Consider the following 24360-nt stretch of genomic DNA (forward strand, 5'->3'; position numbering starts at 1 on the left):
CTCATGTTAACTCCTCAGCTCTCCGCTGACTCTCAAGACCTCACAGTTTCTCTGTCTCTGTAATGCAATAGGTCACTGACTCTCTCCTGGATTGCGGGGGGGGTCGTTCTCCCAGTCTCTGTCCTCTGGCTGGATTTCCTCAGTACAACTGGTCTTGTTATTAAAGACTGAGGCAAAGAAGGCATTAAGGACTTCAGCCTTCTCCTCATCACTTGTTACCATGTTTCCTCCTGTATCTAGCAGGGGATGGAGACTCTCCCTGGTCTTCTTTTGCTGTTGACATACTTATAGAAACATTTCTTGTTATCCTTGATTGCTGAAACCAGATTAATTTCCAGCTAGGCTTTAGACCTCCTGATTTCTGCCCTGCATAACCTCACAGCCTCTTTGTAATCACTGTGAGTGGCTAGCCCCTTCCTCCAAAGGCTGTAAACTCTCCTTTTGTCTTTGAGTTGCAGCCAAAGCTCCCTGTTCAGCCAGGGTGGTCTTCTCTGCCGCCTGCTCCTCTTAGAGCACCTGGGGACTGCCTGCTCCTGAGCCATAAACACTTCCTTCTTAAAGAGTTCCCAGCCTTCCTGGACCCCTATACCCTTCAGGACCATCTCCCAAGGGATCCTGTCAAGCTGGTGCCTAAACAAGACAAAGTCAGCCCTTTGGAAGTCCAAGATGTCAGTCCTGCTTAGCCCTTTCCTGGCCTCTCTAAGAATAGATAACTCTATTATTTCATGATCGCTGTGCCCTAGTCATCCTCCAACCACCACATCATCCACCAGTCCTTCTCTGTTCACAAGGAGGAGATCTAGCAGGGCACCTTCTCTGCTTGGTTCTCTCACCAGCTGTGTTAGGAAGTTGTCCCCCACACATTCCAGGAATCTAAGGGACTGGTCACGCTCTGCGTGTTCTTACCCACTGAAGGGCAACTTTCCGTCTGTGTCCAGCCCCATGGCCTTATCAGTACCAGGACCCCACAGTTTCTCCAGGAGAGGGGATTTGTAGCGCCCTGCAACTCCTCATGCTGTTCTCCTGTGAGAGACACCCCAGTCACGATAAGCCAGCTGCACACAAATATTAAAAGCTGATCAAAATTTTCTACAGTCCATAGGAACCTTTACAAAATCTCTGATTCTACAAACTTGAAGTTTTGCAAGGAAATGTGGCCAGTCCTACATAGCTGGGGGGCAAGGGGCAAATAACCCCATAGTTCAGGATGGGCTGGGACCTGCCCTGCTGAGCAGCGACTCTGAGGGGAAGGGCCTGGGCACTACGAGGGATGCCCTACGAGCCAGGAGATGATGGACATGATGAACAAGGGCAGCTGTCTACGGGGCTGCATTCGGAGGAGCGTGGGCCACCCAGACACCCTGAGTTATCATCCCCTCCACTCCCCAGTGGTGTAGCCCCACACATGCGTGTGTCGTATGGTGTGGCTCCCCATTTTGGAGAAGTAGGGAGGACCTGGAGAGTGTTGAGTGAAGGTCTGCCAAGGTGGGGTTCGGAACCTCGTGCCCATGGACTGTGTGTGGTGGCTGAGGGACCTGGAGTTCTTTGTCCAGTGGTGTAGAGGATCAGGTGGTATAGGAGTTGCCTCGGAGTGCCTGATGGGTTATTTCAGAGATGATGGAGCTTTTCTTTGTAGTAAGATATAGGATGAGAAAAAAATAATGCCACAAAGTGCAGGTGAGGAGGCCCAGACTGGATGAAAGGAAAGAAAAATATTACTCCAAGGAGACTGCTGTGGTGAAATTCATCACACAGAGGGAGTCTGGATCAGCGCAAGGCTTTTTGTTACAAGGAAGAGCCAGGGAAGACGGCAAGATATCAGTAAAGGAAGGAAGATGATCAAGTGAGAGCAAGGTGGGACAGCTGGGTGGGTGACTAGAGGCTTCAGGGAAAGAGGTTGTACCTCTGCCTGCAACACCATAGCACTGTCACCTGTAGTGGAGGTGACAGAGGGTTGTAGAAAAGCTGAAAATCCCCAGCTGAGTCAACCTCCTCCTGACTTTGGCCATAGCTGGTGTTTCTGCCACTGATGCCTATGAGGAGGCACAGTCCCCTGCAGCACTGGGGCCTCATTGCCCCCTTGTCCCTACTCAGGAGCCTGGCAGGTGCACATCTCCATCACCCACTGCCCCAGGAAGAGCCCTGAGCAATGGGTGAGGGACAGGATCTGCCTTCCCAGGGGCTGGGGGTCACAGCTTGGCCCCTTGGTTAATGGGGTCAGGGCTTGGCCCTTTGGCTTCATGAAACACATGCAGGTTTCCTCAGCATCAGAGCCACCTTTGCTTTGCTTTTCCCTACCTGCCATCACTGCCTCCACATTTCTGCTCTAAGTGGAGCCTGGGGAGGCTTTGTCAACAGTGTCCCTCAGTGGGACCCATTAAAGCCACAAGAAACTTTGGAGTTTGAAACTAACTTTGACTTCTTCAGAGGTTTCTTCAGCAGCATCTCAGTGTCCGATGTTCAGAGACTCATCACCAAACCCACCTGAGGGGTCATTAAAATGCCTTGGGCTGGTCCTGTGCTGAGGAGCTGGCCGGGCTCCTGTTACAGAGGGAGCTGAGGGCAAGTGGTCAGCGCTGCAGAGAGAAAGCTCTGCCCAGGAGCAGCTCCTCTGCAAAGCGCAGCAGGGCTGAGGGCACTGCCTGCAGGCACTGAGGGCACAGGAGCCGGGCACAGAGAGGGGAAAGGCAGACGGCAGTGGCAGGATGCTGAGAGCTCACTGGAGGAGAAATAATCACAGCAGTTAATATAGTAAGTGTCCTCCTGTTTTGCTGGGTGGGCAGTGGGAGATGGCAATCTATTTCTCCTTTCTGGAGCAGGTTCTAAGACCCCACTTCTTGTTCGCAGATGTCTGAGTCTCTCCTGTGTCCCTGCACACAGAGAGATGCCCCTGGGCAGGGCCCTGCTGCCAGGAGGGGTCTGCAGGGCAGAGCTGAGCACACAGCGGGTGGGATGGGGGCTGTGAGCACTGACAGGGAGGAGATAAAGGAAAAGAGAAACAGCTCCAGGCAGGGACAGCTCCACGCACCAGAGGCTTTGGCAGGGAGTGAAAGAAATTCACGGTTCAGGGTGGGGGGTGGTATTTGTGAAACTCCCTATTAGCCCTTCACTGAAAGTGCTGTTTACATAATAATCCTCCCTGTTCTCCTCCCACACCCAGAAGAGCCTCTGCCCTCCAGGTCCCTCAGTCCAGGGCAGGAGCTGCCTCCTTGGCAGCCAGAGCTGCAGCAGAGGAGACTCTCCCCAGTGCCCATCTGTCCCTCCCTGGCCTGGCCTCCCTTGGCAGAAGCATTGGGGCATTGCTCCTTGGTTCTCCACCTGCCCCTGCTGCTGCTGCTCCTGTTTTCAGGCTCTCTGGGGATGGGGCTTTCAGCTGCAGCTCAGCAACTGGCCCTGCAGGTCCTGCCATGCAGATGTGTCCATGGCAGCAAGGTGCCCAAGCCCCCTTCGAGCCTCTGGGTCTCTGGGAAATGCTGACCATGGGATGGGGATAAACCCGGCTCTTTTTACCAAACCCCCCAACCTCAAGGAATAAAAAAACTCAGAGATCTTTACTGGGGAGGGGAGTTTTCAACTGGATTCCTCTGCTCTCAGCAGCAGCCAATTTCCTGTCAAGGGAACAGCTGGGTGTGACCCTCCTGCAGATTCCAGTGGTGCAAGCCCAGGGCAGCTGAGAGCAAGTCTGATGGACAGCCTGGCTCTCCTCACTCTGCACTAAGGCTCTGCCCGTTTGCACCCCCGCACTCTCCATGGAGCACTTGTAGCGCAGCAGCAATGTCCAGGCTGTCTGCCTTCAGAACGCACTCCTCAGGTAGGACAGGGCAACAGGAGCCAAAGGCAGAAGAGCAAAGCCCCACAGCTCTGCTCTGCAGCCGGGGGCCCTGGGAGGGACAAGGCTGAAATCTCTTGGATTTCAGGAGCGGAGTTAACCAGTGATGACTGTGGGTTTCTCTCTGCCTGTTGGGGCACAGCAGGACTGACTCCTGCAGAGCCCCCAGCAGAATCCCTTGCTCCCCACTGCCCCCTCAGCCAGCAAACACCAGAGCTCCAGCCCGGGAGCTGCATGAAGGTCCTTCTGGAAGGACAGAGTTTGGTGGGGGTAGCGGTTCTGTCAGATATTGAGTAAGTTTTGCTAGAGAAGTCAGTCCTAAACCTTCACTGCTTTTTCCTGCTTGAACAGCTCACTATGCACAGAGATAGCAAATGTCAAACGGCAGCTCCATCACTGAGTTCCTCCTCCTGGCATTTGCAGACACACGGGAGCTGCAGCTCTTGCACTTCTGGCTCTTCCTGGGCATCTACCTGGCTGCCCTCCTGGGCAACGGCCTCATCATCACCGCCATCGCCTGTGACCGCCACCTGCACACCCCCATGTACTTCTTCCTCCTCAACCTCTCCCTCCTCGACCTGGGCTCCATCTCCACCACTCTCCCCAAAGCCATGGACAATTCCCTCTGGGACAACAGGGCTATCTCCTATTCAGGATGTGCTGCCCAAGTCTTTTTCTTTTTCTTCCTGATCTCAGCAGAATTTTCTCTCCTCACCATCATGTCGTACGACCGCTACGTTGCCATCTGCAAACCCCTGCACTACGAGACCCTCCTGGGCAGCAGAGCTTGTGTCCACATGGCAGCAGCTGCCTGGGGCAGTGGCTTTCTCTATGCTGTGCTGCACACAGCCAACACATTTTCACTACCACTCTGCCAAGGCAATGTCCTGGACCAGTTTTTCTGTCAAATCCCCCAGATCCTCAAGCTCTCCTGCTCACACTCCTACCTCAGGGAAGCTGGGCTTCTTCTTGCTAGTGCGTGTTTATTTTTTTGGTGTTTTGTTTTCATTGTGGTGTCCTATGTGCAGATCTTGAGGGCCGTGCTGAGGATCCCCTCTGAGCAGGGACGGCACAAAGCCTTTTCCACATGCCTCCCTCACCTGGCTGTGGTCTCCCTCTTTATCAGCACTGGCATGTTTGCCCACCTGAAGCCCCCCTCCTTCTCCTCCCCCACCCTGGACGTGGTGGTCTCATTTCTTTACTCAGTAATTCCTCCAGCAGTGAACCCCCTCATCTATAGCTTGAGGAACCAGGAGCTCAAGGATGCCCTGTGGAAACTGATAACTAATTGTTATTTTGAAGCAATAAACTACTCATCTTCTACTGCACAGCAGTTATAATATAACTCTGTACAGGCCCAGCCTGTCATTTGCATTTTCTGTTGGTGGTGATTGCATTTTACTTGCAATTATGTTGTCATCCTCTTTCTAATTCACTGTGTACTTTTGTGACCGAGTGTCTGGATAAATGAGGAGCCATGATCTGTGTGTGTTTTAACAAAATAAAGGGCAGGCAGTGATTCTTCTTCTTCTGGGATCTTTCCTGTAAGGTTTTATGGACCTGCAAGAAAAATTCCTGTGTGCAGACGTGGAGGGTAAGAGAGTCCCAGCATGGCAGTACTACCAGGGAGCACTTGGTCTTCTATAGATATTCCCTCCTCACTTCCACACTCTTTTCTGATCCCTTCAGTTTGGTGTAAGGCCTGAGTGCTCCGGCAGCTTGGTCGCACTCCTGCTGCATGACAGTTCTGTGACCACAGGCAGGGACAGGCAATGGGCACTTCTGTGACAGAGCCGGCCTCAGTAAATGCAGTTCCATCATGAAAGAGGATCTGCTCAGGGCAGTGCCTGAAGGCTGAGGTCTTCTTCCAAACCTGATCTCAAGAACATGCCCAAGAAATTGGCCCATTGATGAAAACACCAGTGAACAGGTGCACAGTGTGATTTGCAGGGTGGGGGCACACAGCAGTGTCCTCGCACAGCCAGGCCTCCTGGGAGAGACTTGAAGGTCCAGGGTCTGGTCTGTGTCTGTGCTCACTGGGCACACTGGGGAAGCTGCTTGTGCTGGTTTGACTGGGATAGAGTTAATTTTCTTCCTAGTAGCTGGTATGGGGCTGTGGTTTGTTTTTGTGCTGAAAACAGTGTTGATAACGCAGGGCTGTCTTTGTTATTGCTGAGCAGGGCTTACATAGAGTCAAGGCCTTTTCTGCTCTTCACCCCACCCCACCAGTGAGCAGGGTGGGACTGCACAAGGAGGTGGGAAGGGACATAGCTGGTACCTACCCTAACTGACAAAAGGGATATTTTATTCCTTATGACATCATGCTCAGTAATATAAAGCTGGGGGAAGAAGGATGAACATGGGGACCTTCAGAGTTATTGTTTTTGTCTTCCCAAGTCACCATTACATGTGATGGAGCCCAGATGTCCTGGAGATGGCTGAGGCCCTGCCTGCAAATGGAAAGAAGTGAATGAATTCCATGTTTTCCTTTGCTTACCTGTGTGGCTTTTTCTTTACCTATTAAACTGTCTTTATCTCAACCCACGAGTTTTCTTACTTCTACGCTTTTGATTCTGTCCCCCATTGTACTGAAGGGAGTGAGTGAGTGGCTGTGTTGGGCCCAGATGCTGGCTGGGGTTAAGCCATGACACTGACCAAGGGAAATCAGTACCTTCTAGTCCCTTAGAACCACCATTTGCAAGACTGGTCTCTCACCCCAGATCGCAGAGGTTCTTTCTCCCTCCATGAGGTACATCAAATCAGTAGCTCAGAAGTCCATGTTTACATTGTAGGGAGGAGATGTAAGCATGCACATCATGTGTGTGAAGTGAGAGAGAACAAATGCCATCAGCTATTCCTGGGGTTGCCATGATGGTGTGTGGCACAAACTGTGTCATAAGGTCATTTCACATTGACAGTAACGTCCCCTGGCAAATAAACCGAATGCAGCACTGGGATGTGTTTCCTTGAACCGAGGTCCCTCAGTCCGTTCCTCATGCCGTAGGGCATCTCACACGAGTGCAGAGCAGTGTGATCACCACAAGGCTGAGGGGCCTCACAGCCTCTGGCAGTGGCAGCAGGAGGCCAGAGAGACACTACGACTCCTGCAATGCACTGCCTCTGCATGTACAAGGGAAGGACTCGTGTCTCTGAACATCCCTGTGTGTAAGATGAGTGCATGAGTCCAGCTGAGATGTGGACACCTGACAGAGCCCTGACACGTCTCTGTGTGTCTCCGGGAACCCCCACTCTGGCAGTGAGACTCATCTGGGCTGCCTTGGACAGGCTCATTGCAAGTGCTCCTGTTCGTTATGTCACCCTCACCTGTGATTCTGGACTGAGCCCTCAAAAGTGTCAGAGCAATCAGAGAGGTTCTGGGGTCCATGGAAAAGGCAGATGTCAAACGCATGTTCAAGAAATGCAGGAACGAGAAGTGGGAGAATTATAGGGGGAGAACTATAGCCTTGTCAGCTTCCCTCCATCCCTGGGAAGATGGTGGGACATGTCCTCGTGCAGCCATCTCCAGGTAGTTGAAGGACAAGAAAGGGATTGCTGCACCAAAACGGGCAGGGGAAAGAAGGGCATGTTGTGCACATGGAATTTTGCAAGGCCTTTGACATGGTCTTCCATGGAGTCATTATAGTCAGGTTGGTGCTACCTGGGCTGATGAAGTGGATGTTAGGGTGGGTGGGATGTTGGCTGGGTGATCAAGCCCAAATGTCATCAGTGGTACAAAGTCCTGAGTGCAGCCGGTCACTAGTGGCATCCCTCAGTGACCAGCACCTGGGCCAACACATTGAACATCTTTACCATCCCCCTGTATGATGTGACAGAGCGCACTTTCAGCTCCTTTGTGGGTGATGCAAAGCTGGACAGAGGCCTTGAACAACCTCACCTGGTTCACCCTGCCTTCAACTTCAAAGTCGGACAAGAGGTTGTCCAGGGCTCTCCTCACACCTGAGTTACTCTATGATTCCATGAAACTTTCCCTTGATGAATTTTTTGAAGACAGAATAGGCGGAGGAAAAGGATCGCATTGACTGAGCGCTTAGAGATATGGTGTAGTTGAGAACTGTAAGTGTTAGGTTAATGGTTGGACTGGATGAACTTCAATGTCTTTTCTAACCTTGATAATTCTGTGAAATTAAAAAAGAGGCAGAAGAAGAGATATAAAATGTGTCAACATAGCTACAGCAGTTCCTGTAAAGTATGTTTTTCCACTCAAATTGTTAATAGGAGATATATTTAATAGATATGATGAAACAAGCCTACTCTGATCTGGTCAGGTCCTTGGCCATAAGGAGGGTGATGGATGCGTATGGTACTATGAGGTCTGTTGTGTCTCAGAATCACAATTCAGTAGGAAGCGTGTGGCTGTGAAGGGGACCGTGAGGTCAGTTCTGTCTCTGGAGGTGACAGCCCAGCAGCAGGTACATGGCTGGGAAAGTGCCTCTGCCAAAGTACCCATAGGCCTTACCCAGGAGAAGGGCTTGGACACGGGATGTCATGTCCATTCCCCCTGAGCACATGTGGGATAGCAGCAGGCACATGGCTTGGTCACGTCCATCCGAGAAGCTGAAAGGCCAGCAGCGGTCATGTGGTTTAGAAGATCCTGGTGGGGTTCCTGCTCTCTGGTCAGGTGAAAGGCCACAGGAAGCCTTTGGGTTGGGTTCTCTGGTGGAAGGGCTGTTTCTGAGGTGGTAGAGCTTTCCTTGGTAGTGGGAAACATCACTGAAGGTCGGGAAATGGTGGGGTGGGAGCAAGGCGGGGAAGGGAGATGGGTGCTCCAGCCTGCAGGGAGAGAGGGGCAGGAGTGGGACAGGGTAGAACAGCCTGCGGTGGGGATGGCAAAGGGCGCTGGCAAGGCTGAAAGGCACCAACAGAACCCAGGTCTTTGTTCTCTTGTGTCACCGATGAAGGTTTTAGATCACTTAAAGTATCATGGGGAAAGGTATTAGCAAAAAGTGATTTTAATGTGAATTTGTAACAGTGTGACTTAATGAAATTTGATGGCAAGTTTCACTCTATTACTTACTACATGGAAGAAACACAGGAAGGAAAATTGTGGTAGAGTCGAGTTAGAATGATTTACACAGAGACCGAAGATGAAAAGGGCAAGAGAGACCGTCCCATTATGTCACGAGTTTTACATCAGTCCCCTTAATTTCTAAACTCCTCCTCAGAGAGGAGTCTAGGTGCAGCTAGATCCAATCTTAGCCCCAGACCCGGTTAAGGGTTTATGTCTAATGGAATTAATATAAAGAGTAAGGAAAATATCTTGTTTACTTTTTACACTAATTTGTTGGGGAATGAGTGATTATATATCCCACAAAATTTTGAGGTAGCAAAAAGTTAAGATGCATTAACACTGTGAAGGTAAACCACAAGATTAGGTTGAATGATTTTTGGCAATGCTTAATCACTGGCTGATTTAATAAAATTCATTATAATCAACATCATAAGTTTCCTGAATCAAATAGACACATACAAAAACATACATACACAGAGAGGTATAGAGTTTGACGTGTGATAGTAAATTACTGGTACCAAATAATCACTGAAACTTCATTTCATCATTTTTCAGCAGAGAATTTTTGAACCCTTTCTCTTTGTCAGTGTCTATCAGCAGATGATCTTGGAAATCTTCATGAAATCTGTTCTGTGACATCCTCACAAAATCTGCCCTAAGAGGCATCCCAGCTCAGAGGGTGATACTGGGGCACAGCCTGTTGTGATCCCGTAGAGCTCAAAGGGTCACACTTAGGGTCACTATTTATAGGATCACGAGATGATTGACTTTGGTCAGTATTTTTTTCAGTTTGGTCACAATTCTTCTCAGATAATTCTGGTACGTCTCAGAGCAGCTACAAGATGGTCTTCAGGGGTCCTTCCAATCCAAACGATTCTATGATCCTATGGACACCCTTGCTCCTCACCTCACCAACATTGTTTGTTCTCTCATTGGCCCCCTGGGACTTGCATCACTTTTCTTTACATCAGACTTCTCCACTGAAGCCCACACCTGATTGTGACAGCTTCTTTGCAGCAATTTCTACCTGCTTTCCATAGAGCACTGGAGGTAATCAGGTACAGAAGGGTTTTTTGGAAATTGCGAGAAAGAAAAAATAAAAAGCACATCACACTGGGGTCTTTACTCACTCCCTTAAGGATAGTCAGGGAACAGACCAACCATTTTCACAGTGTGCCTGAATATATCTTGTCTTCAACCACAACATCCTACAAGGACAATAATATCAAAGCTCAATTGAAGCTTGAACGGGAAATCAAGGGCACCAAGATGAGCTTTTGGTACTTCAGGAACAGCTGAAGAACAAACAGAGATACTGTGGGACCACTGCTGAGTTTAGAAAGAGCAGGTGTAGGTAGATCTGAGATGGTCTGTGTCCTCTTTGCCTCAGTTACCACCAGCGAGGTCTCCCAGGCCTTTGTGTTTTCAGTCAAGACTCAGGACAGGAAAAACCAGCGGTGGGTGGGGATCAAGGCAGGGGTGACTGGAGCAAACTACACCCTTACCAGTCCATGGGAGCAGTGGGGCTGCACCCAAGGGTGCTGAGAGAGGATTTCACCAGGACATGCTGGTCTGTTAGGATCCCAGTAAGAGAGGCACTCAGACTCTGTGAGGCATCATTTAAAATGCTGTTCGTTAGTGCTAACACCATAAGGAGAGAATCGTAGAGCTAATCTTATGTCCCTCGTGATGGTGGGAACCCCAGGGGATGTAGCGTTGAATGGGCTTCCGACCTACAAGCAGCATGCCATGCAGACCCCATCTGTCGATGAGAGTCTCCTGGTTTGGACATTCAAGCTACTCTGGGACGTTCTTAGAAGGAAACAACATTATTTATCATTTCTGCAGTCAAACAGGAACAACGTTCTCATGAGAACTTCTTGCTGCACTGTTAGGTACAGGCACAGCCAGGCAGGTGGCATAAGGAGCAGTAGAGAGTGGGAGCTGCCTGAAGGCTCCTCTGTGACAAAGAGCTGCTGAGGTTGTCCTGTGGCCAAGGGACCCGTGCAGCACAGCACAGGCGTGAAGACCGCGCTGTACATGCAGCAGCACAGAGCAGCACAGCACTGACTGCTCAGGTTTCCCTGGGAGAAGGCTGGGCTCCACCCTGGTGCCCCAGCTGAGGTGCTGCGGCGCAAATGTGCACTGCCAGGAAGAGCTGTAGGTCCATTGCTTGTCCCTGGACCATGATCTTTTTGGATTAACTGAGTAGCATAGCGTAGCATGGCGTATGATAGAACAGAACAGAATAGTTCAGCTGGAAGGGACCTACAGTGACCACCTAGTCCAACTGCCTGACCACTTCAGGCTGACGATAAGTTAAAACATTTTATTAAGGGCATTCTCCAATGATGGAATGTGGACACTGACCAGTTCTAGGAAGCCCTTTCCAGTGTTTGACAATCTTCCCGGTATGCAAATCTCTCCTAATGTCAGGACCGAACATCCCGTGATGCAGTTTTGAACTATTCACATACATCTTGTCCCTGGGTCCAAGGAGAATAGATCAGCACGTTCCACTCCATTTCCCCTCCTCAGAAAGCTGTGGGACCGGATGGGTTACACCCAAGGGTGCTGAAAGAGTTGGCAGCTGGGCTCGCCAAGCCGCTTTCCGTGATTTACCTGAAGTCATGGCTAACTGGAAAGGTCCCATTGGACTGGAGGGTGGCAAATGTGACACCCATCTACAAGAGAGGCAGAAAGGAGGATCCAGGAAACTATAGACCTGTCAGTCTGACCTCGGTGCCAGGGAAGGTCATGGAGCTGGTCATCTCGAGTGACATTGAAAGTCATATAATGGGCAACCAGGGGATCAGGCCTAGTCAGCATGGGTTTATGAAAGGCAGGTCCGGCCTGACAAACCTCATCTCCTTCTATGACAAAATGACCCAACTATTGGATGAGGAAAAAGCTGTGGATATTGTCTACCTGGATTTTCGAAAAGCATTTGACACAGTTCCCCATAGAATTCTCATAGAAAAACTGGGAGCCGATGGCCTGGAGGAGCGAATAGTCTGCTGGGTCAAGCACTGGCTGGATGGACAGTCCCAGAGAGTGATGGTCAATAGAGCTCCATCCAGCTGGCGGCCGGTCACAAGTGGTGTTCCTCAGGGCTCGGTGTTGGGACCATTTCTGTTCAACATCTTTATTGATGATCTCGATAAGGACACAGAGTGTATCATCAGTAAGTTCGCAGATGACACCAAGTTAAGCGGGAGTGTCGATCTGCACGAGGACAGGGAGGCTCTACAGAGAGACTTGGATAGATTGGATCGGTGGCCAACGTTAACGGGATGAGCTTCAAAAGGCCAAGTGCCAGGTCCTGCACTTGGGCCACAAAATCCCCTGCATGGCTACAGGCTTGGGGAGGTGTGGCTGGAGCTGTCTGGAAGAGAAGGATCTGGGGGTTCTAATTGACAAGCAACTGAACATGAGCCAGCTGTGTGTCTAGGTGGCCAAGAACCCACTTCAGTGCTGCATGTTCATTGGGGTTAAAACAAACAAAACCAAACAGAAAAACAAGCATACACGCTAGGCTAGTCCTTCGGAGAGAGAGCTTCCAAGTGGCAAAGCAGATTGAACACAGAAATATTGAGAGCCAAGTTCACATTTCTAGCAAGGGAAAATGTTCCAGGTCAGTAATTAAACTCTTTTGCCCATCCTGCCTGGACATCCACAACAGTTGTGTCACACCATGGGCATTGTCAGAGGGAAGATGGAGGTGGTGTGAACTGAAATCCTTCTGGCTCAAATGGAAGCTCAAAGCCTGAGCTTGCAGGATGACACTGGCTGCAGTCAGACATCGGTTACATGAAACGACTGTGAGTCCAGACCTCGTTGGCAGAGTTTCTCACACAGCTCCCTGAGGAGGGCAGGGTGTCAGGGAGAGGAGAGCACGCTTCAGTTTCCCAGATCCCCGGAAAGTGCCCAAACCATCCTTCCCTTGGCCTCTGCCATCCCATTGCATGAGATGCAGACTTGGTGGGGATTTAGTCAAGAATCCTTAAATAAGACTTCAGGTGTTTGTTTGGTTTCCCTGAGATAACCAGTAGCGACAAAAAAGCATTAATGTCCCAAAACAAAGACATCTGCCGTGTAGCCTTCTGTATCTCTGGTAGCCTCTCTGGGCAATGCCAACTGAATCAGTATCTGCAATACACGCTGTGCTACCCCATCCTCAAGGACAAACTTGAAGAAGTTCAGATGAAGGGTGGTCTTGAAAAAGTCGCCCTTTGTGTCCCTACGTGGTGTGGACACTGCTGATTTCCCTCTCCAGAGGGTGGCAGAGGCTGGATCCCCTTCTCAGGACAGACTCCTTGCTAGAAAGCCACAGGCATGGGGTTGGCTCACCTGGTTCTTACTGGCACTTCACTCAGCATCCATTGTGATGTAGGTGGTGTTTTCCTGTCACTCCTTTTTCTACACAGAAGAGCAGAAAAAGACAACCGTTTCGTAAGAGATGTTCATAAAAGCCCTGTTATGGCCAAGAAGTCTCATCATGAGTTCTGGAGGCAGCAAGGAAGATCATAAAAAGCACCAGAAAGATCCAGGAAGCTTGAGGCCTCTTCTGAAGAGTTAGTTGCCCTGAGCAGCAGTGATTGGCCATGTGTAGGTGTGGGAGAGTGGTTCTCTCACTGGGGGATGTCAGTGAGAAACAATGAGATGTCTGATGGCTTTAGCAAATCCTTACAGCCATGTCAGAGCCCAGGAATGGAAAGCAGTGAATGCCTGCAGGTGAAGGAGGAGGTGGATTGTCCTAGAAATATGACAGGAAGGAAGGAAGGAAGGAAGGAAGGAAGGAAGGAAGGAAGGAAGGAAGGAAGGAAGGAAGGAAGGAAGGAAGGAAGGAAGGAAGGAAGGAAGGAAGGAAGGGAGGGAGGGAGGGAGGGAGGGAGGAAGGAAGGAAGGAAGGGAGGAAGGAAGGAAGGAAGGAAGGAAGGAAGGAAGGAAGGAAGGAAGGAAGGAAGGAAGGAAGGAAGGAAGGAAGGAAGGAAGGAAGGAAGGAAGGAAGGAAGGAAGGAAGGAAGGAAGGAAGGAAGGAAGGAAGGAAGGAAGGAAGGAAGGAAGGAAGGAAGGAAGGAAGGAAGGAAGGAAGGAAGGAAGGAAGGAAGGAAGGAAGTCTCCTCCTGTGCACATCCAGGATGGTACAAACATTTCCATTTTGAGTGCATGCCTCAGCCTGGCAGAGGGGGAATGCCCGCTGCTGGGGATAGCTGTGCTGAGTTATCTACATTAGCTGACCTTGCTCTTCTCCCCTCTTTCACTCCCCACCCTTGGACTGACCTCAGGAAAGATCCATGATACTTCTTGTCCTCAGAGGAGTCTTTCCTGTCAGGTCTATCAGATTTCCTGAGCTCCTTTTCCCTTCAGAGCTGCTTCCCATGGCACCACTTGGATCATCTCCCAGGTACATCACAGACACCTCCTCTGTAATCCAATGGCCTGTGCTCTGCTGCTGGCCTTCCTTACTGCCCTTTGGTGTCTGGGACCCCACTATTTCATGGTCACAACAGCCAAGGCTGACACAGCTTATCCTAGTCCTGACCAGCTCTCCCTTGTTGGTCAGGACCAGGTCCAGGTGAGCATTGCCCTTGTGGCCCACCTGGCATCTTTGCTAAGAAGTCCTGAGCAGGGTGGCCATAAGCCCTGTCTGGTCTTCTCTCTGTCATGGTTGGTCAGGTCCCAATAACAGAGGTGCCCCCAGAATCAGAACTCAAGTGGGCCTCTTCCACCTGCCTCAGCCCATCCCCTACAGGAGAATATTGAAGTGACCTCATAACCATCCCCATTCCAGCCAGATCCCCTTGGCCTGCCTCTCCCCTTCCTCTCTGTCCCTGTCTTTGCTGGGATGAGCGGTTTTGCGACGAATGTCTTGTCCCCAAATTGCTGGGGACATCTGCTGGCCAACCAGGATCCTGTAACAGGAGTGGCCTCACAATCAACATCACAAGTTGTGGTGCCTTTCCCTGTCTCTCCCCATCCACTCCCTTGACTCCTCATCGCTGCTTCACCCCACGGTCAACAGCTAAACCCAGCCCCTTCACTGGCCTTTCCCTCTCCCCTGCCCCACACGTTGCCAGAGCCAGGGTGGGACGTGTCGCGTTCAGGCTTTGCAGTGCTCATGCAGAATTATTGCGATAAAGTCAGTGCTGAGATCAGACTCAGTGCTGTGGAGCAGACCCCAGCAAGAAATAACAGCGTTCAACAGGAGATCTGCAGTGGTGGCCACCATGTTGGTTTTGCAAGGGGGCTTCTGTCCGTTCACTAAAAGGATCTGCTGCTACCAAGATGCACTTGGTGTTTCAAGCTGTCACTGGCAGAGCTCCCACCAAATCAGTCTTCCAGTGTGGCCGTGGGCCTCCACTCTGTTGGTGCTGGGATGGGGCTTTTACTCCAGTGTAATCTGCACTGGTCATGGCACGAGACAGACAGCTCCTACCCCAGAGATCTACATCCTTCTTCGTGTTAGGCCAGCACTCACTGTCCTTCACTCTGCTCAGAGTGATTGCCTCAGCTCATGGAGGAGCTTCATGAGATTCTCCTTCAATATTCTGAGGCACAAGCCAATGCTTATTGCCTTCTGCATCCACAGCATAATAAATATTCCTTTCCCTTACTATGCCGATTGACCTGATGGGTCTTTTTACATGACTCCCTTGAATTTCCCTGGTTGGAAGGTGACATTTTCACAAATTGGTTCAAGATGATGGGCTCTGTCACAGCCACATGAGGTCACTTCTTCCAGAATTATTCAGCCTGAGTTACCCCAGATGACCCAAGACTGTTCATGGATGTTCCTGTTCCTGCTAATAACAGGGCCAAGGTTCTTGGGTTCCCAATGGCCTCTTCAGCTGTGGGTCAGCCCCAAGAATCTGCTGGCAAGGGTACCAGGATCCACGGTGCCAGCCCACAGGAACCTGGGCCTTCCCAGTACAACCTATGGATCTTGACCAAGACTTACTCTTGAGTTCCCAGACTGCAGGGAATGCATTGCGTTTATTGTCACTGGTGTTAGTGACTATATGCTGCTCTGCTAGAAACTGAGCTGCCTTCCTGATTTCTCAAGGTAGTTTTCTATAATCTTTAGTTCCATTTCCATATCTTGTACTGGTCTGACATCTAACTCCAGCTTTTTATTTTGTAAGCAGAGCCTATGTCTGTGGACCCTACTATCTTCCTCTCTTTTGATTCACTTTGGTGTCTTAATCTGGGAAATTCTTCGGTGACCTGTCACATGGAATTCTTCCAAGCAGGTTCATCAGCAGGCCAAAGCCTGCTCTCTGAAGTCCTGTTCTTGGCCTTGTTCCCTTCTCTCAGGAGCCTCAACTCTACTTTCCCACACCCGTTACATCCCTGACCAGCTCTTCCTTGTTTCTAAGCCTGATTTCCTGCAGGACACCTCCCCTCACTGCCTCTTCAGTCACCCTTGTTGGTATGATGTTGGCAATTAAATCCAAAAATCTTCTGGATGGCTTTCACTTGGGTATGTTGCCCCTTCACCAAATTTTGGGATAGTTTAGGTCTGCTATGAAGACCAGGGCTTCTTCCAGTTGAATCAAGAATGTCCATCTATTTCCTCTTCCTCATCAGGGGGTCCATAGCAGACATCCACCTACCACAATGTTCCCCATGACCCTTCAGCTCTCAGCTGACTCATCGTCCATCCCCAGCCAGAGCTCCACACATTCCTGCTGCTCTCTCCCATAAAGGGCAACTTCCCCTCTGGGTCCAGCCCCATGGCCTTGTCAGTACCAGACCCCCAGATTGGAGAGACATGGATTTGATTGATGGACCACTCAGAGATAAGGAACTGGCTGGGCAGTCACAGTCCAAGGCTTGTGGTCAGTGGCTCAATGTCCAAGTGACAAGTGGCATCCTCAGGGGTCAGTTTTGGGACTGGCATTGTTTAATGTCTTTGTTGGTAACGTGGACAGTGGGATTGAGTGCACACTCAGCAAGTTTGTCAACGACACCGAGCTGTGTGGTGCAGTTGACACGCTGGAGGGAAGGGATGTTCCATCCACAGGGACCTGGACAGGATGGAGAGCTGGGCTTATGTAAACCTCATGAAGTTCAACAGGGCCAAGTGCAAGGTCCTGCACATGGATCGGGGTAATCTTAAGCACAAACAGAGACTGCGCAAAGAGTGGTTTGAGAGCCCTGGGGAGAAGGACTTGGGGGTGTTGGTCAATGGAAAACTGACTGTGAGCCAGCAACATGCACCTGCAGCCCAAGAAGCCAACCATTTCCTGGGCTGCATCAAGAGAAATGTGGCCAGGAGGTTGAGGGAGGAGGTTCTGTCCCTCTACTCCATTCTCGAGAGACCCCACCTTGTGCACTGTGTCCAGCTCTGGGGCTCCCAGTGTCAGAATGACATGGACCTTCTCAGACAGGTCCAGAAGAGGCCACAAGGATAATCAGGGGGCTGGAGCACCTCCCTTATGAGGACAGGCTGAGGGAGTTGGGATTGTTCATCCCAGAGAAGAGAAGGCTCCAGGGAGACCTTCTAGCAGCATTCAAGTACTTAAAGGAGGCCTAGAGAAAAGATGGGAAGGGATGCTTTATCAGGGAGTGTAGGGATAGGATGAGGGGAAACGGCTTTAAGCTGAAAGGGGGAGATTTAGATTAGTTATAAGGAAGATATTCTTTACTGTGGGGGTGGAAAGACACAGGAACACATTGCCCTGTGAAATTGTGGATGCCCCCTCCCTGGATGTTCTCCAAGCAAACTGTTCCAGTCTCTCAGCACCCTCATCACAAAACATTTCTTCCTTATAACATCTAAATCTACCCTCTTTCGGTTTAAAACTGTTGCCCCTTGTCCTGCCATTACAGGTGCTCGTAAAAAGTCTCACTTTGTCTTTCCTGGACTATGACCACTATGTTTTCATCTGCAAACACCTTGGAGGGTTCCCAGACATCTCCCAAGATGGTGTTTGGAGGCCTCAAGCACATGACCAGTATAGAGAGGCTGAACACTCTGGGCTCAGTGGTGTGGAGACACCAGACAGAATAAGAGTAACCTGAGAGTGCTTGAAGAGAGGTTTCAGAGATGGTGGAGTTTTACTTCATAGTGGAAAACAGCATGAGAATGAAATAACTCCAGAAAGGGCAGCTGGGGAAGTCCAGGCTGTACACAGGGACAAAAAGTATTCACTCCAAGGCCAGGGCTGCAGTGTAACAGATCACCCAGAAGGAGTCTGGATCAGTGCAAGGCTTTTGGAAGATTTCAAAAACCAAAACCCAACATTTCAAGGAAGAGCCAGGGAAGACGGTGAGATATCAGTAAAGGAAGGAAGATGCTCAGGCAAGAGCAAGGTGGGACAGCTGGGTGGGTGATTACAGCATTCAGGGAAAGAGGTTGTACCTCTGCCTGCAACACCATAGCACTGTCACCTGTGGTGGAGGTGAAGAGGGTTGTAGAAAAGCTGAAAGTCCTCAACTGGGTGACCCTCTTCCTGACTTTGGCCATGGCTGGTGTTTCTGCCACTGATGCCTATGAGGAGGCACAGTCCCCTGCAACACTGGGGCCTCATTGCCCCCTTGTCCCTACTCAGGAGCCTGGCAGGTGCACATCTCCATCACCCACTGCCCCAGGAAGAGCCCTGAGCAATGGGTGAGGGACAGGATCTGCCTTCCCAGGGGCTGGGGGTCACAGCTTGGCCCCTTGGTTAATGGGGTCAGGGCTTGGCCCTTTGGCTTCATGAAACACATGCAGGTTTCCTCAGCATCAGAGCCACCTTTGCTTTGCTTTTCCCTACCTGCCATCACTGCCTCCACATTTCTGCTCTAAGTGCAGCCTGGGGAGGCTTTGTCAACAGTGTCCCTCAGTGGGACCCATTAAAGCCACAAGAAACTTTGGAGTTTGAATCTAACTTTGACTTCTTCAGAGGTTTCTTCAGCAGCTTCTCAGTGTTCGGCTCATGGACTCATCACCAAACCCACCTGAGGGGTCATTAAAATGCCTTGGGCTGGTCCTGTGCTGAGGAGCTGGGCCGGGCTCCTGTTACAGAGGGAGCTGAGGGCAAGTGGTCAGCGCTGCAGAGAGACAGCTCTGCCCAGGAGCAGCTCCTCTGCAAAGCGCGGCAGGGCTGAGGGCACTGCCTGCAGGCACCGAGGGCAGAGGAGCCGGGCACAGAGAGGGGAAAGGCAGACAGCAGTGGCAGGATATTGAGAGCTCACTGGAGGAGAAATCTTCACAGCAGTTAACATGGTAAGTGTCCTCTTGTTTTACTGGGTGGGCAGTGGGAGATGAGAATTTATTTCTCCTTTCTGGAGCAGGCACTAAGACCCCAGGTGTCGTTAGCACTTGTCTGAGCCTCTCCTGAGCCCCTGCACACACAGAGATGCCCCTGGGCAAGGCCCTGATGCCAGGAGGGGTCTGCAGGGCAGAGCTGAGCGGACAGGGGGTGGGATGGGGGCTGTGAGCACTGACAGGGAGGAGACATGGGAACAGAGAAGCAGCTCCTGGTTGTAACAGCTCCAGGCAATAGAGACATGGGCAGAGAGCAGGAGGGAGCTGTTACTGGAAACAGCTTGGGAGGAGGAATTCAGGCACCTCCCTGCCATCCCCTGCAGTGCAGACACCTACTCCAAAGAAAACCCCTGGTCTCTTCTCCCACCCAGCAGAGCCTGACCCTCTGTCACTCTCTTGCCTCCTCACAGCAGCTCTGTGACATTTCTCCATATTTCTCCTTCTGCCTCTTCTCCCCATGTTGGTATCACCGGACTCTCTAGGATGGGGTGGGGTTCAGCTGTGAGCAATACCTGTGGGCATTGCCATGCAGATGTTTCCATGACAGTGAAATGTCCAAGTGCCTTCGTAATCTGCAGGCTCAGGGTGATACAAATGAGCCAGATCACGCTTCAGGTCTCCCCATCTTTAGGACATTCGACTCTTTCCCAGTGGGGTCCTGCTGGACAGCAGCCTGTCCTCCAGAAGGGCACAGCTCTCCCAGGGCAGCTCTGTGTTATCCAGCAGCGTCATGAGAAACTGAATAGAGAGAAATTAGAAATCTGTCCTAACTTATGGATGCTTTTTCCTCTGTGACCAGGCCCTCATACCGTGAGGGACCAAATGTCCAACAGCAGCTCCATCACTGAGTTCCTCCTCCTGGCATTCGCAGACACACGGGAGCTGCAGCTCTTGCACTTCTGGCTCTTCCTGGGCATCTACCTGGCTGCCCTCCTGGGCAACGGCCTCATCATCACCACCATCGCCTGTGACCACCATCTGCACACCCCCATGTACTTCTTCCTCCTCAACCTCTCCCTCCTTGACCTGGGCTCCACCTCCACCACTCTCCCCAAAGCCATGGACAATTCCCTATGGGACAACAGGGACATCTCCTACTCAGGATGTGCTGCCCAGGTCTTTATATTTGTCTTCTTGATCACAGTAGAATTTTCTCTCCTCACCATCATGTCTTACGACTGCTATGTTGCCATCTGCAAACCCCTGCACTACGAGACCCTCCTGGGCAGCAGAGCTTGTGTCCACATGGCAGCAGCTGCCTGGGGCACTGGGTTGCTCAATTCTCTCTTGCACACAGCCAACATATTTTCAATGCTGTTCTGCCAAGGTAATGCTGTGGACCAGTTCTTCTGTGAAATCCCCCAGATCCTCAAGCTCTCCTGCTCACACTCCTACCTCAGGGAAGTTGGGTTTATTATGTTTAGTGCCTGTTTAGGTTTTGGATGTTTTGTTTTCATTGTGGTGTCCTATGTGCAGATCTTGAGGGCTGTGCTGAGGATCCCCTCTGAGCAGGGGCAGCACAAAGCCTTTTCCACGTGTCTCCCTCATCTGGCCGTGGTCTCCCTGTTTGTCAGCACTGGCACATTTGCCTACCTGAAGCCCCCCTCTGTCTCCTCCCCATCCCTGGACCTGGTGGTGTCATTTCTGTACTCAGTGGTGCCTCCGACAGTGAACCCCCTCATCTACAGCATGAGGAACCAGGAGCTTAAAGAGACATTGAAGAAGCTGATTCAATCACTGTTTCTCAGCACCATTAACCTGCCCATGTCTCTTCAGAAGTGATTTCACATTCATTATTGGAACCTCCTGCACTTTGGGCATTTGATCTGTCATAGTCATGTTTGTCCATGTCTGCACCCACTCCACTTCCCCAGAGGCATGAACCAGCCTGTCTGACCCAGGGGTCTGTTCTCATGTGTCTGGCACGATGGTACAGCTGGCCTCCCATGTGACATCTCTGTAATAAAAGGGCATTTCCTCAATGTCTGGAGTTTGGGCTCTTCTTCCAAAGCTGAGGTCAGGCTGAAGAAATTGCCCCCACAAGGCCAATCTGCTGTGTTTGGTTCTCTAAGGGAGGAGGACATGGGGCAAGGTGTTAAGGAATGGGCCTGAGCTGAGTCTTCACCCGTAGGTGTCCAGTTCCCCTGGAGATGGTGAATGATCACAGGGATCTGCCTGGGACTGTCACCCCATGGCTTTCAAGCACCACAGCCCACTCGTTCTGCAGAGCAGCACCACCAGCTCAGGGCCCTGTGGAGAGCAGAGGGACAGGGTAGGAGTGACAGGTCAGGCCAGCATGGAAACATTTCAGTGGTGAAAGGCTCTCTGGGGGCAGGGACATCCCCCGAGAAGAACAAAGAATCAGCACTGTGTTTCCATGGGGAAATCAATGATCAAGGGAAACGTATTTCTGAATGGGCCAGCTTGGGGCAAGTTTCTCTATTATTGGGGCAACTGGAGAAGTCTAAGAAGCCTCTGGGACAGGAGAATTTTTACTGGGAGGAGGCTGGCACAGAGGAGCTTACTGGGAGTGGACAATAAGGATCCCTTGGAGACAGAAGCAGGGGACAAAGGGAGAGACTGGTCTCCATCTCATGCCATGGCTGGCCCTCAGCCCTGGGGCTGATGGAGAGGCTGAGACACCTCTCATTTCTTCCTTTGCTCCCCACACTTGCATGGACCTCAGGAAACATCCATGAGCCTGTAGAATGCACAAACTTCCTGTGCTGAGGTCCCATCGCTGCAGGGAAAGCAGAAGGGTTTGTGGGACACATGGGAGTGTAGGGAGAGAGAAGTGTGTGTGTGGCAGTGTGTGTGTAAAAGGCAGGAAGAAGATGGGAATTAGCAGGGGGTGGGAGTGCATCACATTGAGGTGAAATATGTTGAGATTTGATTTTGAGACAGCATAAGAAGGAGGATGTGCAGTTCAGTGCTGGGACATGGGGCTAAATAGAGCATTCAAGTGAAGCTGGGGGCTGGGACATCTTTAGCGACTGAAGAGAATTATCAGGGCTTTGGAAGAAGCTGCACAGGTTATGGGGATCTCACAGCCATTGTAGGACCACAGAAAATGACAGTTTTGTGTTTGAAGACAGTGAGGACAGAGAGTCATCAGTAAATGTTGGGACACTATAGGGACAGAGTGAGGTGGGGAAGCAGGGGTGGTGGTTAAAATCTGCAGAGAAACAAGCACAGGCATAGGAAAGTGTGGGACAGCCTGTGGTGGGGATGGACCCTTGGTTGAGGCTGGGACCCCCCAACAGAAATGAAAACCTTGTCTTTTCAACTATGGCTGCTGTCGCTTCCACTAAGGACCCTGACAGGACACCAGTTCCTACAGACACAGCACTTTGTTGCCTCCTCCACCACCCTCCACAGAGCCTGGGGAGAGTCCTACTGCTGTCCTGCATTGGCATCACACCCCCCTGCATCTCACTGACCCCAGGAAGAGCCCTGAGCATCCCAGCAGGGAAAGGATCCCCGTTCCCAGGGGATGGGGCTCAGGGCTTGAACATCCTGTTGATGAAACCCATCAAGGCCTTTCACAGTCCCCTGAACATTTGATTTGCAACCTGTAAGCAGTGCCTCTGACTTCCTGCTTCCCCAGCCCCCAGGGACAGGAACCTTGTCTCCTCATTCCCTCCATGGCCTCTTCAGTCATGGCCCTCGCTGGGGATCACTGACACCCTCAGAAACTTGGAGGTTTGCTGCTGACTTTCCCTTCTCTAGAGGCCACTTCAATCCCTTTTCTGGACCTGCAGTTCAGGAACTTGGCACCAGAGGGCTCATTAACACACAAATCCCCCTGACAAGCCAAGTCTCTGGGCATCACTTAATTCCTCACTTCTGAAATGTTTAATTTAAGAGGTTTCAGGTGTGCAGGCAAAGTGAAAAGTTTTCAGTCCTACATGTCAGTAAGAAACAATTTCTTCTTTTTCCACTACTCCTTGTTTTTCTGCTCACACATGAAGTGACATCAGCAGACTCCAATGGATATTGATCCTGAGCATCTGCTGATAGAGGCTGAACATGTCGGGAAGCCAAGACCCTCTATGTCAGACACTCTCTGGGCAATCTTTGTCCCTGCCTCCAGCTCCACATTTCTCTCATCAGCACCCTGGGACTTCCAGCACCTTTGTTCAAATCTGAGCTTTCTCCACAGCAGCCTGTAGCTGCATCTTTCAGACCTTTGTCACCAACTCCCACCTGCTGTACTTGGAAAACGACGTGCACGCAGATGCAGAATGATGGTTAATTGCCAGAAAGCTAAATCAACAGAAGGCATGGTTAAATAAAAAATAAAATACACTCCTCTGCTGTGATATTAAGTCCACCTTACCTCCTCCAAAGGCCACTTTCCACAGTGGTGGTGGCCTTAGACTAAAGGAAATCACATTTTTTGTAAAGCAGTGACCCAAAGAACCCCCCAAAGCACCCCCTGCCCCAGACTCTGTCCATATTCACTCACAGACACTCACACCCTGAAGTCACGAGCTCCCTCGAGCTTCCCATCTGCATCCCATCCCTTCCCATTCCCATCTGCAAACCCATCTGTTAAACAGGACTGGACTCAGCATTGGCCCCTGGGCTTCACCATTGGTGCCCTGCTCCCAAGGGGATTTTGTGCTCTTGGCCATGGCCTTCTGGATCTGGCCATTCACCCTGTTTCCAGTCCACCTCACTCACGCCTATCAGGGTGTGACGGGATGCAGCGTGAAAAGAATTGTTAATACGGAGGTGAAACACCTTCCCTGCTCTGCCCTCATCCACCAGCCGAGGCATCTCATTGCTGTGGTGGGTTAACCGTGGCTAATCACCAAACTGCCACCCAGCTGCTGGCTCACTGCCTCTCCCACCCCAGCGGGATCGGGGAGAAAATACAAAGAATGGGAATGAGAAAGCTGCTGGGTGGGGACAAGGACAGAGAGATCTACGGGCAAGACTTGACTTTGAGGGAAATTAACTCAATTCATCAACAGTTAAACCAGAGATTTAATTATGAATTCAGGTAATGGGGGAAAAAAGAGAAACATTAAAACACTTTTCCTCTCCCCTGTCCCAGGTTCAGCTTCACTCCTTCACTCCAGGCTTCTCTCCCCCATCGCCAGTAGCCAAGGGGAATTTGGGATTGAGGGTCACAGCCACTACATAACAGTTCTTCTCTGTACTCCTTTGTGTCCCACAGTTTTTCTCTGCTCTGCCACTGGTCCTCCATGGGCTGCAGGGAAGAACTGCTCCACCATGTAA

The 24360-nt window shown here is 50.9% G+C and overlaps 2 protein-coding genes across 2 annotated transcripts; both read left to right on the top strand.

The window, feature by feature from the left end:
- The first annotated feature begins 4140 nt into the window (after positions 1–4140).
- Positions 4141–5169, top strand: LOC141936048 (olfactory receptor 14A16-like). Its single transcript, XM_074852773.1, has one exon. It carries the CDS (start codon positions 4204–4206, stop codon positions 5167–5169), a length of 966 nt encoding a protein of 321 aa, XP_074708874.1. The 5' UTR covers positions 4141–4203.
- Positions 5170–7212: 2043 nt separating this feature from the next.
- Positions 7213–20895, top strand: LOC141936049 (olfactory receptor 14A16-like). Its single transcript, XM_074852774.1, has 3 exons — positions 7213–7262; positions 19646–19728; positions 19913–20895. Exons 1-3 carry the CDS (start codon positions 7213–7215, stop codon positions 20893–20895), a joined length of 1116 nt encoding a protein of 371 aa, XP_074708875.1.
- Positions 20896–24360: the final 3465 nt, after the last annotated feature.

This window comes from Strix uralensis, chromosome 31, assembly GCF_047716275.1.
Source record: "Strix uralensis isolate ZFMK-TIS-50842 chromosome 31, bStrUra1, whole genome shotgun sequence".
Classification (NCBI taxonomy): Eukaryota; Metazoa; Chordata; class Aves; order Strigiformes; family Strigidae; genus Strix; species Strix uralensis.

Excerpts from the sequence above, each read along its gene's own strand:
- LOC141936049 (XM_074852774.1), top strand. The coding sequence starts at position 7,213 with ATGGAAAAGGCAGATGTCAAACGCATGTTCAAGAAATGCAGGAACGAG. Across the intron at positions 7,263-19,645 it reads AAGAAATGCAGGAACGAGAA|ATGTTTCCATGACAGTGAAA; the intron begins GTGGGAGAATTA and ends ATTGCCATGCAG. Across the intron at positions 19,729-19,912 it reads TGAGCCAGATCACGCTTCAG|GCCCTCATACCGTGAGGGAC; the intron begins GTCTCCCCATCT and ends CTCTGTGACCAG.
- LOC141936048 (XM_074852773.1), top strand. The coding sequence starts at position 4,204 with ATGTCAAACGGCAGCTCCATCACTGAGTTCCTCCTCCTGGCATTTGCA.